The following is a 20,640-nucleotide window of genomic DNA, read 5'->3' as shown; positions in this document are numbered from 1 at the left end:
CACAAGCTGAAGGATCAAGCCCGGGTGTTTGGCATATTTGTAAATATTGTACAAAAACACTTGGAATTCATATGCGTTTGCCCCAAGGGATCAAAAGTCTTTAGTAAAACCCGTATAAATATTTGAGACGTGGAAAGAAGTTTTATGGAGGTAACTACAGTGGCATAACTAGATGTGCTGGGCTTTACAGCAAATTATTTTTCAGACTACCAAAATGTCTAGAGGTCAGCACCGATCCACGCCTTTATGCCGCCTGAGACGGCCTTCCGTTGCCGCCCCCACCTCTCCACACAGCGCTCACATTTTCTGCGCAGGAGGGGGTCGGCGCTGCACGACGCTAGTGCAGAGAACGCAATTGCGCTTTCTGCACTAGAAGAGCTGAATTTCCGGGTTGAAAACTTAGTTACCAGGAGCTGCATTTTTGCCGCCCCTAGTAACCAGGGAGGCGCTGCCCCCTGAGGCAAGTGGATCAACTCGCCTCTTTGGTGGCGCACCCCTGCTAGAGGTGGACCTGTTTTAGCAATATTTATTGAAACTGTATCTTAATTAGGGTCTCATGGGGCCCTTATATCTTCTGGGCACCCCTGCAGCTGCAGTGTCTGCTTCCTCTGTAGTTACACCCCTGGTAACCTATGCCCTGTGGGAGAGAGGTATTCCTATTGACTCCACCCTAATAGGGATGTAGCGAACGTCGGAAAAAAAGTTCGCGAACATATTCGCGAACTTGCGCAAAAATGCGAGCGGTTCGCGAACGGTTCGCGAACCCCATAGACTTCAATGGGAAGGCGAACTTTAACATCTAGAAAAGACATTTCTGGCCAGAAAAATGATTTTAAAGTTGTTTAAAGGGTGCAACGACCTGGACAGTGGCATGCCAGAGGGGGATCAAGGGCAAAAATGTATCTGAAAAATCTGCCTGTGTGTGCTTGGAAGAGATAGTGTAGGGGGAGAGCTGTTAGTGATTTCAGGGACAGATGATAGTAAGTTTGCTGGCTAGTAATCTGCTTGATACTGCTCTGTATTGGAGGGACAGAAGTCTGCAGGGATTTGAGGGACATTTTAGCTTAGGTAGCTTTGCTGGCTAGTAATCTACTGTTCTCTTTAAACAACTGCCATACGTTGACCTTGTAGGCATTGTTTGCCCAGTTTTTTTGGACGCAGCCACTGAAGCACAGTTGCCAGAAAAAATATGCCATATAAATGCTGAAAATAGTCATTTTTCGCCATACGTTGACCTTGTAGACATTGTTTGCCCAGTTTTTTTGGACGCAGCCACTGAAGCACAGTTGCCAGAAAAAATATGCCATATAAATGCTGAAAATAGTAATTTTTCGCCATACGTTGACCTTGTAGACATTGTTTGCCCAGTTTTTTTGGTTGCAGCCACTGAAGCACAGTTGCCAGAAAAAATATGCCACATAAATGCTGAAAATAGTCATTTTTTGCCATATACGTTGAGTCAACGTATGGCAAAAAATGACTATTTTCAGCATTTATATGGCATATTTTTTCTGGCCTCTGTGCTTCAGTGGCTGTGGCCAAAAAAACTGGGCAAACAATGCCTACAAGGTCAACGTCGTTGACCTTGTAGGCATTGTTTGCCCAGTTTTTTGGCCACAGCCACTGAAGCACAGAGGCCAGAAAAAATATGCCATATAAATGCTGAAAATAGTCATTTTTTTGGTCGCAGCCACTGAAGCACAGTTGCCAGAAAAATTATGCCATATAAATGCTGAAAATATAAATTTTTTTGGTTGCAGCCACTGAAGCACAGAGGCCAGAAAAATTATGCCATATAAATGCAGAAAATATGCATTTTTTTGGTCGCAGCCACTGAAGCACAGTTGACAGAAAAATTATGCCATATAAATGCTGAAAATATAAATTTTTTTGGTTGCAGCCACTGAAGCACAGAGGCCAGAAAAATTATGCCATATAAATGCAGAAAATATGCATTTTTTTGGTCGCAGCCACTGAAGCACAGTTGCCAGAAAAATTATGCCATATAAATGCTGAAAATAGTAATTTTTTTGGTTGCAGCCACTGAAGCACAGAGGCCAGAAAAATTATGCCATATAAATGCTGAAAATATGCATTTGTTTGGTCGCAGCCACTGAAGCACAGTTGACAGAAAAATTATGCCATATAAATGCTGAAAATATAAATTTTTTTGGTTGCAGCCACTGAAGCACAGAGGCCAGAAAAATTATGTCATATAAATGCAGAAAATAGGCATTTTTTTGGTCGCAGCCACTGAAGCACAGAGGCCAGAAAAAATTAAACCAGTAGGGTTTGCACCCTAGTTTGTAACGGTGGCGGAGGGAGGAGGAGGACGCTAAAGGACAGCTGTGTGTGGAGTCATGAGGCTTGAAGAGAAGGACAGCTGCATAGAAGTCAGAACAAGTCTTCCGGCGTGCAGTAACCCTCCGAGATCCACCCCTCATTCATTTTAATAAAGGTCAGGTAATCGACACTTTTGTGACCTAGGCGAGTTCTCTTCTCAGTTACAATCCCTCCTGCTGCACTGAAGGTCCTTTCTGAGAGCACACTTGAGGCTGGGCAAGACAAGAGGTTCATGGCAAATTGTGACAGCTCTGGCCACAGATCAAGCCTGCGCACCCAGTAGTCCAGGGGTTCATCGCTCCTCAGAGTGTCGATATCTGCAGTTAATGCCAGGTAGTCCGCTACCTGCCGGTCGAGGCGTTCTTTGAGGGTGGATCCAGAAGGGTTGTGGCGCTGCCTTGGACAGAAAAACATTTGCATGTCTGACGTTACAGACTGGCCAAAGGGCTTTGTCCTTGCAGGTGTGCTCGTGGCAGGATTACTGGCACCTCTGCCCCTGGAATGTTGATGAGTTCCTGAAGTGACATCACCCTTAAAAGCATTGTACAACATGTTTTGCAGGCTGGTTTGTAAATGCCGCATCTTTTCGGACTTGTGGTATGTTGGTAACATTTCTGACACTTTATGCTTGTACCGAGGGTCTAGTAGCGTTGCGACCCAGTACAGGTCCTTCTCCTTAAGCCTCTTGATACGGGGGTCCTTCAACAGGCATGACAGCATGAAAGACCCATTCTCACAAGGTTGGATGCAGAGCTATCCATCTCCGCTTCCTCATTATCAAGGACTGCATCATCCACGGTCTCCTCCCCCCAGCCACGTACAAGACCAGGGGTCCCCAAAAGGTCACCACTAGCCCCCTGGGAAGCCTGCTCCTGTTGGTCCTCCTCCTCCTCCTCCACAAAGCCACCTTCCTCCTCTGACTCCACTTCTGGCACCTCTCCCTGCGTTGCAGCAGGTGCCTGGGTTCGTTCTGGTGATTCCGACCAGAAATCGTGCGCTTCCAGCTCCTCGTCACGCTGGTCTACAGCCTCATCTGTCACTCGTCGCACGGCACGCTCCAGGAAGAAAGCGAAGGGTATTAGGTCGCTGATGGTGCCTTCGGTGCGACTGACCATATTTGTCACCTCTTCAAAAGGTCGCATGAGCCTGCAGGCATCGCGCATAAGCACCCAGTAACGGGGGAAAAAAAATCCCCAGCTGTGCAGATCCAGTCCTACCACCCAGTTCAAAAAGGTACTCGTTGACGGCCCTTTGTTGTTGCAGCAGACGTTCCAACATAAGGAGCGTTGAATTCCAGCGAGTCTGGCTGTCAGAAATCAAACGCCTGACTGGCATGTTGTAGCGCTGCTGAATGTCAGCAAGGCGTGCCATGGCTGTGTAGGAACGTCTGAAATGGGCCGACACCTTTCTGGACTGGGTGAGAACGTCCTGGAATCCTGGGTACTTGGAGACAAAACGTTGGACTATTAAATTTAACACATGTGCCATGCAGGGCACATGTGTTAAATTGCCTAGTCTCAACGCTGCCAACAGATTGCTTCCATTGTCACACACCACTTTTCCGATCTGCAGTTGGTGTGGGGTCAGCCACCGATCGGCCTGTGACTGCAGAGATGACAGGAGTACAGATCCGGTATGGTTTTTGCTTTCCAGGCACGTCATCCCCAAGACAGCGTGACAACGGCGTACCTGGCACGTCGAATAGCCTAGGGGGAGCTGGGGGTGCACAGGTGTGGAGGAGGAGAAGGAGGACCCAGCAGCAGAGTAAGAAGAAGAAGAAGACGAGGTAGAGAGCGATGGAGGAGTAGAGGTGGTGGCAGAACCGCGTGCAATCCGTGGCGGTGACACCAACTCCACTGTTGTTGTTGAGCTACCCATTCCCTGCTTCCCAGCCATTACCAAGTTCACCCAGTGGGCAGTGTAGGTGACATACCTGCCCTGACCATGCTTGGAGGACCATGCGTCAGTAGTCATATGGACCTTTGGCCCAACACTAAGTGACAGAGATGCGGTAACTTGGCTCTGCACATGTTGGTACAGGTGTGGTATTCCCTTTTTAGAAAAAAAATTGCGGCTGGGTACCTTCCACTGCGGTGTCCCAATTGCTACAAATTTGCGGAAGGCCTCAGAGTCCACCAGCTGGTATGGTAAAAGCTGGCGGGCTAAGAGTGCAGACAAGCCAGCTGTCAGACGCCGGGCAAGGGGGTGACAGTCAGACATTGGCTTCTTACGCTCAAACATGGCCTTCACAGAAACTTGGCTGGTGGCAGATGACTGGGAATGGGAACAGGTGGTCAAGGTGGAAGGCGGAGTGGAGGGTGGTTCAGACGGGTCAAGGAGAGCAGAGGTAGAGCAGTAAGATGCTGGACCAGAAGGAGTGTGGCTTTTAGTTTGCCTGTTGCCTTTGAGGTGTTGCTCCCAAAGTGCTTTGTGCTTGCCGCTCATGTGCCTTCGCATAGAAGTTGTACCTATGTGGCTGTTGGGCTTACCAAGGCTCAGTTTCTGACTGCACTCATTGCAAATTACAATGCTTTTGTCAGAGGCACACACATTAAAAAAATCCCACACTGCTGACTTTTTGGAAGTGTGCGATCTGGCGGTAACAGTAGAAGTTGGCGGAGTTGGCGGTATTGGCGGCAATGGCGGGTGCGTTGGCCGGCTGAACACAGGTGCCGATACATGTTGTTGCCCTGCTGATCCCTGCGGGCTGTCCTCCCTGCTTCTTCTAAGTCTTATTCTCCTACTGCCTCTCTGACTCTCCGTCTCTCCATCTGAACTACCCTCCTCTTGCTCTCTTCTACTAGGCACCCACAAAACATCAATCTCCTCATCATCATTCTCCTCAGATGCATCAATTTCTTCTGACACATCACAGAAGGAAGCAGCAGCGGGGACCTCCTCCTCATCACTCATTATGTCCATCTCTATCGTGTTCTCTGCCAGAATTAAATCTGGTGTAAGGTCCTCATCTCCTTCATCTTCTTCTGGCAATAATGGTTGCGCATTACTCAGTTCAAGAAACTCATTGGAAAATAACTCCTCTGACCCCAGTGAAGAAGGGGCACCGGTGGTGGAGGAAGTGTTAAGTGGGGTGGCCATAGCAGTGGAGGATGAGGAGGATGTTGTGGTAAAGTTAGAAACGGTAGAGGATGGGGTGTGCTGTGTAAGCCAGTCAACTACCTCTTCAGCATTTTGGGAGTTCAGGGTCATTGGCTTTTTAAAACTGGGCAATTTGCTAGGGCCACAGGATTGCATAGCAGCACGGCCCCTAGCACGGCCTCTGCGTGGCGGCCTGCCTTTGCCTGGCATTATTTTTAAAAAACAACAACAACAACAAAAACTCAGTTGGTTTTTCTGGAAACGATAATACACACAGCTAGATGGCGGGTTGAAGAAAACACTGTGCAAATAATGCCTACAAAGTCAACGTATACACTACTACAGCGGTGGATACGGATTACGTAAAATATATGAATGCTGCTTGAAAAAAAGTAACTCAAGTGGTTTTTCTAGAGACGATAATATTATCAATATTTAGACAAAATGTGAACAAGGTCACACAGCTCGATGGCGGGTTGAAGAAAACAGTGTGCAAATAATGCCTACAAGGTCAACGTATACACTACTACAGCGGTGGATACGGATTACGTAAAATATATGAATGCTGCTTGAAAAAAAGTAACTCAAGTGGTTTTTCTAGAGACGATAATATTATCAATATTTAGACAAAATGTGAACAAGGTCACACAGCTCGATGGCGGGTTGAAGAAAACAGTGTGCAAATAATGCCTACAAGGTCAACGTATACACTACTACAGCGGTGGATACGGATTACGTAAAATATATGAATGCTGCTTGAAAAAAAGTAACTCAAGTGGTTTTTCTAGAGACGATAATATTATCAATATTTAGACAAAATGTGAACAAGGTCACACAGCTCGATGGCGGGTTGAAGAAAACAGTGTGCAAATAATGCCTACAAGGTCAACGTATACACTACTACAGCGGTGGATACGGATTACGTAAAATATATGAATGCTGCTTGAAAAAAAGTAACTCAAGTGGTTTTTCTAGAGACGATAATATTATCAATATTTAGACAAAATGTGAACAAGGTCACACAGCTCGATGGCGGGTTGAAGAAAACAGTGTGCAAATAATGCCTACAAGGTCAACGTATACACTACTACAGCGGTGGATACGGATTACGTAAAATATATGAATGCTGCTTGAAAAAAAGTAACTCAAGTGGTTTTTCTAGAGACGATAATATTATCAATATTTAGACAAAATGTGAACAAGGTCACACAGCTCGATGGCGGGTTGAAGAAAACAGTGTGCAAATAATGCCTACAAGGTCAACGTATACACTACTACAGCGGTGGATACGGATTACGTAAAATATATGAATGCTGCTTGAAAAAAGTGACTCCGGTGTTTTTTCTGGAGACGGTAATATTATGGATATTTAGACAGAATGGGAACAAGGTCACACAGCTCGATGGCGGGTTGAAGAAAACAGTGTGCAAATAATGCCTACAAGGCCAACGTATACACTACTACAGCGGTGGATACGGATTACGTAAAATATATGAATGCTGCTTGAAAAAAGTGACTCCGGTGTTTTTTCTGGAGACGGTAATATTATGGATATTTAGACAGAATGGGAACAAGGTCACACAGCTCGATGGCGGGTTGAAGAAAACAGTGTGCAAATAATGCCTACAAGGCCAACGTATACACTACTACAGCGGTGGATACGGATTACGTAAAATATATGAATGCTGCTTGAAAAAAGTGACTCCGGTGTTTTTTCTGGAGACGGTAATATTATGGATATTTAGACAGAATGGGAACAAGGTCACACAGCTCGATGGCGGGTTGAAGAAAACAGTGTGCAAATAATGCCTACAAGGCCAACGTATACACTACTACAGCGGTGGATACGGATTACGTAAAATATATGAATGCTGCTTGAAAAAAGTGACTCCGGTGTTTTTTCTGGAGACGGTAATATTATGGATATTTAGACAGAATGGGAACAAGGTCACACAGCTCGATGGCGGGTTGAAGAAAACAGTGTGCAAATAATGCCTACAAGGCCAACGTATACACTACTACAGCGGTGGATACGGATTACGTAAAATATATGAATGCTGCTTGAAAAAAGTGACTCCGGTGTTTTTTCTGGAGACGGTAATATTATGGATATTTAGACAGAATGGGAACAAGGTCACACAGCTCGATGGCGGGTTGAAGAAAACAGTGTGCAAATAATGCCTACAAGGCCAACGTATACACTACTACAGCGGTGGATACGGATTACGTAAAATATATGAATGCTGCTTGAAAAAAGTGACTCCGGTGTTTTTTCTGGAGACGGTAATATTATGGATATTTAGACAGAATGGGAACAAGGTCACACAGCTCGATGGCGGGTTGAAGAAAACAGTGTGCAAATAATGCCTACAAGGCCAACGTATACACTACTACAGCGGTGGATACGGATTACGTAAAATATATGAATGCTGCTTGAAAAAAGTGACTCCGGTGTTTTTTCTGGAGACGGTAATATTATGGATATTTAGACAGAATGGGAACAAGGTCACACAGCTCGATGGCGGGTTGAAGAAACAGTGTGCAAATAATGCCTACAGGGCAAATAATGCCTAAAAGGTCAACTTATACACTACTACAGCGGTAGTAAAATAAAAAAAAGTAAAATAAAAAAAAAATGAATATTAAAAAAAAAAAATTAAAGTTGGTGCTGCTGAACTACTAGGAGCAGCAGATTAGCACACCAGTCCCACTCCCCAACACTGCTAGACTAATAGCACTGGGCTCTTATAGTAGTAGTAGTAGTAGTAGTAGTAAAACAACAAAAAAATAAATAAAAGCAGTCCTTACAAGGACTACTGTTATTGCAGCAGTCAGCAGATGAGATCAGAAGCAGGACAGCTGCCCACTGCAGCTACATACAGAGCACTGCAGTAGAAGGTAGATTACTAGCCAGCAAAGCTACCTAAGCTAAAATGTCCCTCAAACCCCTGCAGACTTCTGTCCCTCCAATAACAGAGCAGTATCAAAACGATTACTAGCCAGCAAACTTTCAACTGTCCCTGAAATCACTAACAGGCAGCAGCTCTCTCCCTACACTATCTCTTCAGCACACACAGGCAGAGTGAAAAAACGCTGCAGGGCTTCGGTTTTTATAGGGAAGGGGAGTGGTCCAGGGGAGAGCTTCCTGATTGGCTGCCATGTACCTGCTGGTCTGGGGTGAGAGGGCAAAAAAAAGCGCCAACAATGGCGAACCCAAAATGGCGAACGTCGCGCGACGTTCGCGAACTTCCGGCGAGCGCGAACACCCGATGTTCGCGCGAACAAGTTCGCCGGCGAACAGTTCGCGACATCTCTACACCCTAATAGGCGGTCGTGCACTGGTGGATCGGAAACAAGAGAAAGCCTCAGTACACAAAACTTAGAAGTCAACAAGTTGAATAAGGGTTAGCAAGTGACTAGACTAGACCTGTTATAGTACATTCTATACAAGTGAGACAGACAGCAAAATTAGAAGGCACAATTCTGCTTTTCACTGAGGAGGGAGTGTTGGGTTAGTAATTTCAAGGCCACACTCACCACATTTAGGGACAAAACCAGGGTGATGTGAACATTTTAATGTGCAGCTCCAGGTAACTACAAAGTACCTTATTCATGTATGTTTATTTATTTTCAACATGTATGTAATTTTTTTTACATACTCTACTTTGCTTAGGATAAAACATTGCTTCCAATCACAATTAGCCATGTAGTTAATACAAGGGAAAACGCTAAGCCAGTCACTAACCTGACTTTGTATGTAAGAAGTGTTTAACAGCTATAAGATTTTCCTTCTCACCTTTTCACTCTCATTGTCTAGTGCAGAAGTGGCTTCATCCAGAAGTAGAATTTTCGGTGCCCTGACGAGTGCCCTGGCAATAGCAATCCTTTGCTTCTGTCCTCCAGAGAGTTGGGTTCCCTTTCCTCCTACCCGAGTGTTATATTTCTGATGGAAGAAAAACAAAATAGAGTGAATATGAATATACGACGTGGGATTTAGTAACGTTCTTAGTAGCTAACTTGTAGTAGTATTCTTTCTTATAAAATTTGCAATCCGTTTTCTACTGGCTGACACTAAATACTTTTGCAGGCTTCTCAAAGTCATATTAAAGGGGAACTATCGCGAAAATGAAAATTTAATATAAGCTTCCTCATACTGAAGTAAGAACCTTTCTAAATACAATCAATTAAAAATTCTGCAATGTTTCGGAAATAATCAAGTTTATATTCACTATTCCTCTCTCAGGAGTTGGGTGTCAGATGAATGATCCAATATAGCTTATAGTGGGGCTCCTTTCCTTGCAGATGAATTAGAGCTCACTCAAATAACTGATTCCAGTACAAATAAAATCTAACAAAATAACTGCCTTTTGCACAAATTCTGCAGGTTTATTGGATCATTCATCTGACACCCAACTCCTGAATGAAGACAGAAGAAGGAGAAACAGATGGTGAGAGAGGAATAGTGGAGATTAACGTTATTATTTCAGAAAAGGTACAGAATTTTTAATTGATTGTATTTAGAAAGTTTCTTATTTCAGTGTGCTGAAGCGAATGATACATTTTTGGGATAGTTCCCGTTAAATTCACACAAATGTCAATTTCTTCTCTCTTTTTTTTACATTGTGCCATTAGAACTGTAATCCCCAATCACATGTTACTCTCCAACCCATTGGTTGTTGCTCCCAGAGGCCTCAAACCAGGAGCTCGTCTTTGGATTTCTGACTTGGAAGCAAGCTTTGGAGGCATAAAACCATGCAAAAACAGTGTATCCAAAAAGGATGTGAGGATCTTTAATAATAAAGAAACAAATGTAAAAAGTAGAAAAATTTATTAGGACATGAGACCTAACGCGTTTCGTGCCTATTGGGGCACTTACTCATATGAGTAAGTGCCCCAATAGGCACGAAACGCTTTAGGTCCCATGTCCTTATACATTTTTCTATTTTTACATTTGTTTCTTTATTATTGGAGATCCTCACATCCTTTTTGGATACACTGTTTTTGGACTTTGCACCTTGGGACTGAGGTGAACTGTGAGTGTATCCTCCTTTACTATCTTAACTACAATTTTGTATTTTTGATTTAATATTTATTTGATTGGTACCATAGATATTTGCTGTAATGTGGCAGTAGCACAATTCCTATTTCTATAGTTTTTATAAAACCATGAAAACTGACAAACAGACCCACATGTAGTCTGTCAGTGCACATAGGACCAAATAACCAATTAAAGTCCTTATTGGGCACCCCCTAGGAACTTTTTTCATGTTTGTGTTTCTCCCCAACTTTTTTCATGTTTAAGTGTGGCTCATGGGTAAAAATGGTTGGGGACCACTGCATTAGAGTATAAATTACCTGAGGAAGTCCTTCTATGAATGAGTGGACATTTGCTGCTTTGGCTGCACTTTGTATTTCACCCATAGACACAGTGCGGGAGTTGTCACCATAGGCGATATTTTCAGCAATGCTGCAGTCAAACAGGACAGGCTCTTGGGACACGATTCCCATTTGAGAACGGAGCCACTGGACATTGAAGCATTTGGCATCCACTTCATCAAACAGCTGCACACAGGAGAATATCGAATTAGTATTTAACACCTGTATTAACTGTATATAGTAGAATCCACAGCACTGTTTGTCTGGTGCAGGTTTCACTTGAAGCTATGATGTATGATTAAAGCCACAAAGGGTTAGTTTGCTGCTACCTGAATCAGACCTGTGGCTATGGGTTACTAAACATTTCTCCAACCATTGTTTTAACTGCTAAAAATATCAAGCTTTTCACTGTCAATGTCTATTAGATATATAAATGATGTTTCCAATAACTTAGGTGAGCATAATGTAATATATGAGTAGCTATAACAGAAGAGTACACTGGGCCCCAGTTAACAGGGCTGGACCAGTGACTTTAATGGGGGTTAAGCAAATTAGGGTAAGATTTTAGGATAAGTGTCTATTTTGTAGTGTTAGTGTGCATTACCCATTTTGTTTTTGTGATAACGTTTGCTAATCCTTAATGACTATAAATAAGAAGGATTCAAGCAGGAATAACCAGTTTTTGAGTTTGGCTGTAAGATGTGCTGCATATAATACTACATGTTGGCAGGTAAAAGTTTTGCACACTAAATAGGTATAAAAATAAAGAATTGTTGGTACAAAACAATGCCGAGCTCTTGAGTGTCCTGACATGTTGGTACTGAACTGCATTCCTCTGCAACCAGAGAATCCTGGGAACTGTAGTTCTGTGCCAGAGCTTAAGGTTGGTGTGTATACTTTAAAACGTAGAACTACACTGTTTGGATGGAGAAGAGTTCTAAAGGTGGCCATAGACGCAACAATTATGATCTTTCTTGGAAAAGATCTTTCCAAGAAAGATCGATCGTTTCAATACACACGTGTAGAGCTAAATCGTCAGATATACAGGCAGAATTCTACCTGTATCTGACGATTCAGCACTAACAATGGCGATGTTTGGGTCCCTTCAAAGGCGCCTGATCTAAATTTTTCGTCCAGCCCGATCGACGAGCCAATCAATATCCAAGTCTTCTTCCCACTATAAACTCAGCGAATATCGGAAGAAAATTAGTTTTGTACGATATTATCTGTGCGTCTATGGCCACCTTTAGATAAGTTTAGGCCCTTACTCCATGGATGTACAGTAGATTAGAAATTTACCAAAATTTGGCCAAATATCAGCACTCTGCATGACTGTAATATGAATTCTTAGTATTCATCAGAACTTAAACGGAAACCTTAAAGTCAAAGCTCTTCATATATAAAAGTGGCAAAGTACCTTTTTTTTCTCTTCTTTGAATGTTCAGAGTTCAGATTTGTTTCGATATTTTGACAAATCTTTTATGGAAGAGTCAGTATTCCGCCTACAAATAACGGATTTGGTGCAGTGATAGACATAAAGTCGATAGCAGTCAGAATTGCATGTTATACTATCATAGTTGATGGACTTTGTCTTTTTTCAACCCAATTTCACTATGATAGTATAACATGCAATTCTGACTGCTTGGGGGTAAAGTGGGTGAATCTTATCACTTTATATAGATTTATGGCTAAATTTATAGCTTCATCGGAGGCAAAAAGTTTCACCAATCTGTGCTAGAATTAAGCCATGTGCTTTGTTTAATGCTTTGGCCCACAAAAATAAATATACAGGGGAATTGACTCCATTGACTCCAATGCATTCTCTAATATTTCCATGGTTTTCTAAATTTATCAGCAAAGCAAAACAGGGCAGTTTCACTCATCACTATTGAAACATCAAAATATACTGACCCAGCTATACATGATAATAAGGCAATATAAATGCAGAGTTACCATTGCATCTTCAATCTTACCACTTCTCCTTCCTGCGGGTCATAGAATCTCTGTAGGAGCTGAACAGAAGTGCTCTTGCCACATCCGCTACTACCAACAAATGCCACCGTTTGCCCATTTTTTACTTTAATGCATAAATCTCTGAGCACTGCAACATCTGAACGAGTTGGATAATTGAATAAAACATTACGGAATTCTAAAGATCCAGAGAAGTGATCCTATTTAAAACAAAAATGGAAAATGTTGCATTAAAAATTCATTCATACTCTTCCTGACCATGTTGCTTGTGTGTGCCATACTCTACCTCTCTACTCAGCCTGTGTGTGCCATACTCTGCCTTTGTGTGCCATACTCTGCCTGTGTGTGCCATACTCTGCCTGTGTGTGCCATACTCTGCCTTTGTGTGCCATACTCAGCCTGTGTGTGCCATACTCTGCCTTTGTGTGCCATACTCTGCCTGTGTGTGCCATACTCTGCCTTTGTGTGCCATACTCTGCCTGTGTGTGCCATACTCTGCCTGTGTGTGCCATACTCTGCCTTTGTGTGCCATACTCTACCTGTGTGTACCATACTCTGCCTGTGTGTGCCATACTCAGCCTGTGTGTGCCATATTCAGTCTGTGTGTGCCATACTCTGCCTGTATGTGCCATACTCTGCCTGTGTGTGCCATACTCAGCCCTACTTTGGAGGCAAGTTTTTGTCCTGTAGGCTGCCAGTTCACATATGAGCTATTGAATGGCCAATCACAACCCTTATTTGGTACTCCCAGGAACATTTTTCATGCTTATGTTGCTTCCTAACTCCTTTTACATCTGAATGTTGCTCACAGGTAAAAAAGGTTGGGGACCCCTGTAGCATAGGTACCTGGCCTATACTGTATCCCTTTTCAGGTGCAGTATTATACCATGCCTGGAGCAGGGCCTAAGTAGTCCTGGAAGCTCACATTCTATAATATACTAAGTTAGCCAATAAGACGTATCACTCTATATCATCCAGTTATGATCTATGGCTCCCACAGTACAGCTGAACTTATGGTAATGAGCCCCCACGCAACATATGTTTAAAGCTTAGCGTGAACTTGATCCCATGTGCTATTGACAGTAGTTTTTAAAGTTTATAATTAAGCAATATTCCTGAAAGGAATGGCTAATGAACATGCTGTTTCCAATTGGCAGCATGTCTAATACAATTGAAAATAATTTCCACCAGTGCTTACAGGTCCCAGCTTGCCTTATGTCTTCCCAGAAATTCTGTTATAGGTGTAACTGTATGTGGATTTATGCAAGCATAATGCCAAGCATTTTACAGCTGCCACAGTGCAAAGGTGTGTCACCATTAACTTCAGGGGAGGAGGCAGGGCATATATATATTTTTATGGGGCAAAAAGTAATTATTTAAAGGGGTTGTTCACCTTTGAGGTAACTTTTAGTATAATGAAGAGAGTGATATTCTGAGGCAATTTGCAGTTGGGTTTCAACTTTTAATAATTTGTGGTTTATGAGTTATTTAGTTTTTTATTCAGCAGCTCTCAGGTTGGCAATTACAGCAATCTGGTTGCTAAGGTCCAAATTACCCTAGCAACAATGCATTGATTTGAATAAGAGGCGGGAATATGAATAGGAAAGAACCTGAATAGATAGATGAGTAGTAAAAAGTAGTAAAAGCAATACATTTGTAGCATTACAGATCATTTGTTTTTTAATGGTGTTAGTGCCGCCAATTTGAAAGTTGGAATGAGTCAGAAGGAGAAAATAATGTAAAAAAATATATAAAAAATAAACAATAAAGACCAATTGAAAAGTTGCTCCACCCCTTTAAGTGATATTGGGTTGTTGCATATGTGAATTCACAGCCCTTTGATTTGAAGCACATTCAATCGTGAAATTTATTTCAAATGAAGAGTCTCTAATAACCTTCAAATGACTATTATAATATTTTGTGCTCTAGGAAACAACCATTGTTATTTTTATTTGCAGTGACTGACAATTTATGAAATGCTCAGTGTTTTGCAAGGGAAATGTGTACTTAAGAGTCACTTACTGGTTTCTGCCCCTGCTGGGTGAAGCTGTCTATTGTGGGTTCTCTTTCAAACAAGGCAAAAAGGTATCTGGCGGCAGACGTGGCCTTAGCGTAGTCAGGTGCAAAGGATAAAGTGTTTCCCAGAGTCATAGCTCCAAATGTTATGACACTAAATACTCTGCGGAGAGAAAAGCAAAATTATAAACTCATTGCACATGCTGGTATTATAACATCTAGGGGCAGATTTACTAAGCTCGAGTGAAGAATTCTAAAGTAAAAAACTTCAAATTTCAAAGTATTTTTTTGGGTACTTCGACAATCGAATGGGTCAAATGCGATCGAATTTATTTTATTGTTTGATCGAACGATTTTTACTTCGATCAAAAAAAAGTTAGAAAAGTGCTGAGGAAGGTCCCCATAGGCTAACAGTACACCTCGGTAGGTTTAAAGTGGCGAAGGATTTAACTTCGAGGGTCGAATTCGAGGGTTTATTAACCCTCGAAATTCGACCCTTGATAAATGTGCCCCCTAGTGTATCTAGAGTAATTTCAGACACAATTTGTTATGTATTTTTCACTCGGAATGAAGCATTTATTGTCACAATACCCAATGTAATTGCAGCTGTGAGGGGCAGTTGCACAATTGCACAGGAGATGTTGAACTTGTGCAGTTAGTTGTGATATTAACACTTGTGCTCAAAATTGTGCTAGGTAGATAATTAGATTACCAGAATACAGCCCCACCCTATCCCCCATTGTTGTCACTATTTTGAAAGCAGAAGTCCATTATACAGGGAGATTATCTATGAATCTAGTTAGCTCCCTCGCAAGGACCAAGTGTGGAATAGCTTCGGTTTCCCTGTTTACTCTGTTTAGCTCAAGCTCAAGAAACACCAAATTCCATAGATTTTTCATGATTAAAATAACAGGAAAAAATTATGTTTAGCACAAGGCCTTTTCATTGCACTCATGTTGAACAATGAGGTATACTGCCCATTAACAATTTAATACATAATTAGCAACCATGCGTGCCTTTACCAGCAATGTGCATGCATTCCTACCATGTTCTTACCTTATTACTGATGTGGCTGGTCCCAGCTTAAGGCGACCATATGTCAAATGTCATATATTGAAAAAGTGCTTTGCCCGAAACATGTTGTGTTAATAAATGTTTTGCAGTGGCTTCGTGTTTGTAATCCAATCATTTAGCCCTAGGGCCAAACGATTGGGTTACCATGATATCACCCACTTTAGGTGAGCACATCAGGGAAAGATCCGCTCAAGTGGATTATTTCGTTTATGGCCATCTTATGTCCAGAGGTCTTAAGTGCTTTACTCATCCTGTCCTAAAGTACTGTTTGTTCTTCCACCATGGATAGGAAGGTAACAAAATGTCAGGTACCAAACAAATTAGAGAATTTATTCCAAGACCCGCATTAAAGAACAGTAAAACCAACAAATTAAAGTTTCATATTTATTTAAACAAAATGTGCAGTTACTCTGAAATGGTAAAATATATGTGTTAACTTCCCAACATTACTATAGTATATATCAATAAACTGCTGAGTAGCCATGGGGGCAGCCTTTTAAGTTGATAAGGGGCAAAATGGTACAAGTTATACAGCACCACCTTAATGTAAGTGTTAGGAAACGATTTCTTCAGTCCCAAGGCCTAATACTTACAGAAATACTTCCTCTACATTCATCCGTTCAGTTTTGATCAAATATGCCCCAAAGCGGAAAACAGCTGCATGGATGAAATACATGAAAGACTGGCCAGTTGCAAAACACAGTCCATATATGTGTGCTTTACGCTGAGCATTTCTGCAAAACAGATTTTAAAAGTCACATGTTATACTAAACAATTGCCAGCTACTTTGGTTAATTATTTTCCTACTCATTTATTTATATTTATAATTATTTATAACAAAGACTAATGAGCGTATCTGTTTATACGACCACTGTAAAATCTTGCTTAGGCTGCCAATGCCTTAGGCTGGCTGGTCAAAGCCTCCTTTTTCACTATATAGAGCCCCCTTCTGATGACTTTTCTCTGTTCTTTTGTAAGTAGAGCAACATCAGCAGAGTTTCCTCTTCAGTCAAGAGTTAATATCGTTTACAAAATGACAATTTTCCATTTATGATTACATAATGGCACATACTACTAAAATACAATATTATTATGCCAATAGTTTATTTACATGAATCAGGGTCTACATATGTTTTATGCAAAATATTTTTATAGGGACCTACATTGTTTGGGGGGTATAGTTTTCCTTTTAATACGCTCACCTATTAAATAATACAATTCATGTAAGACAAGAGAGATTTGTTGAGCTTAAATTATTTTCAATGAATGAAGGAATTTCTAAAGTGTGTTGTGTGTGTGTATAACAGATATATGCATTGCAGATAACATGATCATCTGACCTGTAGGGCTTCTGTAAGCTTTCGGCGTACATCTCTTCAAAGGTCCTTTCTCTGGTTAATGATACAAGAGTGCGAATATTATCCACAGCTTCTGTTGCAATCTAGAAACAAAGAAATAAAGAACTGAAAATGATAATTGCATGTAGCACTTAAAACTAAAATCAGCTGATAAAGCTGTCTTTACTTTTGGCATTTAGTTATTCATATGGTTCTTATCATGTGTCCAATAAACAGTGGCCTGCAGAATGTATCCCATATAGGAGATCTTTATAATACATCTGTAAGATACATATTTATGAGGAACCAGAGGCAACTCTATGTCATTGCTTTACATCAAGCCAACATCGTAAAAGCCTTTTTGGTCATCTACTAAATCTAGGCAATACTATGTACACAAGCTGGTTAATAACTACAGGTATGAGACCTGTTATCCAGAATTCTCGGGACCTGGGGTTTCTGGATAGCAGATATTTTCATAATTTGAATGTTCATACCTTAAGTTTACTAGGAAATTGTGTAAACAAATAACAATTCATTATATCTCAGTTTGTATCAAGTACAAAGTACTGCTCTATTATTACAGAGAAAAGGGAAATTATTTTTCAAAAATTGGATTAAAATGTAGTCTGTGGGAGATTGCCTTCCCATAATTAGGAGATTTCTGGATAATGGGTTTCTGGATAACAGATCCTATACCTGTATAACTTTTTATAAAGCATTAACATTTCTGCAGCCTTGTACAATACATTGTGCCACAAGCATATGCAAATTACTACACATCAATAGGACAAAGGCTATTAACAGCTTGCGTTCTGGGAAAAAAAGGGGGAGGGATTCATCAAGCAAAAAGCACTGAGGTTATTTGACTGGCTATATGAATAGTTCATCACATGCTTCTATTTAGAAGATGATACCTGAAAATATATACAACATTGCAATGTTTCCTACAGTGCATTAGATTTAGAGGCACAATCTTACCTTTCCAGACCTCTGCAGTTGCTTCTTATCCTGAGTTGCAAAGCCAGCTACAGCATTAAACTCCAGCATTCCGGCGATGACTATAAAAGGGGCCATTGCAATAGCCAGCAGGGACATTTCCCACCCATATACAAAAGCAATGGCGACAGTCAGAATGATGCCAACCACATTTTCTGCAACTAAACCGAGCCTGGAGCCTGTAGCCTAAAGCACAAAATGAAAAGAAAAGACGATGGATCCTTCACAATCACAAAGCAATAAATATATTAAAATGGAGAATCGGACAAGATAACACACATAATTTGATTGAATAAAAATTATACTTCATGCCAATGTTATTAATAGGGAAGAAAGAGAGATGAAATAGGGAGGCTGGACAGGCTGAGCCAGTGTCGGACTGGGATGCCAGGGGCCCACCAGAAAACCTTAGACCATGGGCCCACTTTCCAAACTATTATTCCTCCTCTCCTCACTCAACCTCTTTATTCTCTTAGTCTTTCATATTTACTTAGTCTATTCTTCCACTATTAAGTATTTTTCCCATAAAGAAATAAGGAATGACCATGAAATTGGCCACATAATTAGAAGCAAAAGGGCCCACTGGGAGTTTTCCTGGTATCCCGGTGGGCCAGTCCAACACTGGGCTGAGCAGAGTTGAGTGCTAGTAAAGGTTAGTGCAAGTAAAGCCTTATGATGCAAGCACACAGGCCTAGATTTGTGGAGAGGCCACCAAGGCCCGGGGGATTTTAGGGGGAGGCATGCTGCTCAATAGGGATGTAGCGAACGGCGGAAAAAATGTTCGCGAACATATTCGCGAACTTGCGTCAAAAATGCGAACGGTTCGCGAACGTCGCGAACCCCATAGACTTCAATGGGAAGGCGAATTTTAAAAGCTAGAAAAGACATTTCTGGCCAGAAAAATGATTTTAAAGTTGTTTAAAGGGTGCAACGACCTGGACAGTGGCATGCCAGAGGGGGATCAAGGGCAAAAATGTATCTGAAAAATACATTGTTGACACAGCGCTGCGTTTTGTGCTGTAAAGGGCAGAAATCACACTACGTCACTCAGGTGATGTTTCTGGACACGGAATGTGAAAAAGCTCACACAGCTAGGTGGCACTTGGTTAAAGACTGGGCAAACAATGCCTGCAAGGGCAACGTATACAGTAGTGGATACGGAATATATTATTGCTGCTGTAAAAACATCCCTCAGGTGATGTTTACGGACACGGAATTATTATTGTTATTTAGACAGAATGTGAAAAAGCTCACACAGCTAGGTGGCACTTGCATACCTCCCAACTGTCCCTCTTTTGACCACTCAACCCCCTGTCCCTCTTTTGTACTGGAAAGTCCCTCTTTTCTCTGCACTGAACAGCCAGAAAAAAAAACAGTTTCTAACTTAATTAGCTTTTGGCAGAGAGCTCAGAACAGCTAACAGGTGCAAATAAGATACTTTGTAACAATTTTGACTCTGGTTGGTGCTGGTAGTGGTGAACTACTAGGAGGAGCAGCACACCAGTCCCTCTTTTCTCTGAACTCAACAGCCAGAAAAAAAACAGTTTCTAACTTAATTAGCTTTTGGCAGAGAGCTCAGAACAGCTAACAGGTGCAAATAAGATACTTTGTAACAATTTTGACTCTGGTTGGTGCTGGTGGTGGTGAACTACTAGGAGGAGCAGCACACCAGTCCCACTCCCCAACACAGCTAGACTAATAGCACTGGGCTCTTACAGTAGCAAAGTAAAAAAAACAAAAAAGAAAATAAAAGCAGTCCTTACAAGGACTATTGGGTTACAGGCAGCAGTCAGCAGATGAGAGATCAGCAGCAGGACAGCTGCCCACAGCAGCTACATACAGAGCACTGCAGTAGAAGGTAGATTACTAGCCAGCAAAGCTACCTAACCTAAAATGTCCCTCAAATCCCTGCAGAGTTCTGTCCCTACAATACAGAGCAGTATCAAGTAGATTACTAGCCAGCAAAGTCTAAACAGCTCTCTCCCTACACTAGCTCTTCCAAGCACACACAGGCAGAATGAAAAAACGCTGCAGGGCTTCAGTTTATATATGGAAGGGGAGTGGTCCAGGGGGTGTGGGGGTGGTCCAGGAGGGAGAGCTTCCTGATTGGCTGCCATGTATCTGCTGGTCTGGGGTGAGAGGTCAAAAATAAGCGCCAGCTAAGGCGAACCCAAATTGGCGAACGTCGTGCGACGTTCGCGAACATTCGGCGGACGCGAACAGCCGATGTTCGCGCGAATTAGTTCGCGGGCGAACAGTCCGCGACATCCCTACTGCTCAACCACAACCACATCCAGAAACACTGGGGATAAGCAGGAGATACAATTGTTTTTTAAATCTCCTGTATGCCAATCCCCATTGCTCCGATCCCGATAATAAAAATTTGAGTGAACAAACGGGAGGGGACGGGGAGACGGACAACAGC

At 42.0% G+C, this 20,640-nt stretch overlaps 1 protein-coding gene across 2 annotated transcripts in view; it reads right to left on the bottom strand.

The window, feature by feature from the left end:
- The window catches only part of LOC108719919 (ATP-binding cassette sub-family B member 5), a 72,854-nt gene that overhangs the window by 2,254 nt on the left and 49,960 nt on the right, over window positions 1-20,640 (bottom strand). For both annotated transcript variants that reach the window (XM_041567496.1, XM_018269214.2), the window contains exons 21-27: window positions 18,198-18,401; window positions 17,220-17,320; window positions 16,473-16,613; window positions 14,812-14,968; window positions 12,792-12,989; window positions 10,798-11,004; window positions 9,239-9,385 (exon numbers count right to left, since the gene is read on the bottom strand). In XM_041567496.1, the coding sequence (XP_041423430.1) occupies window positions 9,239-9,385; window positions 10,798-11,004; window positions 12,792-12,989; window positions 14,812-14,968; window positions 16,473-16,613; window positions 17,220-17,320; window positions 18,198-18,401 (1,155 nt within the window). The remainder of the gene's footprint in view (window positions 1-9,238; window positions 9,386-10,797; window positions 11,005-12,791; window positions 12,990-14,811; window positions 14,969-16,472; window positions 16,614-17,219; window positions 17,321-18,197; window positions 18,402-20,640) is intronic.

This window comes from Xenopus laevis, chromosome 6S (assembly GCF_017654675.1).
Source record: "Xenopus laevis strain J_2021 chromosome 6S, Xenopus_laevis_v10.1, whole genome shotgun sequence".
NCBI lineage: Eukaryota > Metazoa > Chordata > Amphibia > Anura > Pipidae > Xenopus > Xenopus laevis.
The sequence above is the reverse complement of the archived record's forward strand: the minus strand, read 5'-3'. Positions and strand labels throughout refer to the sequence as shown.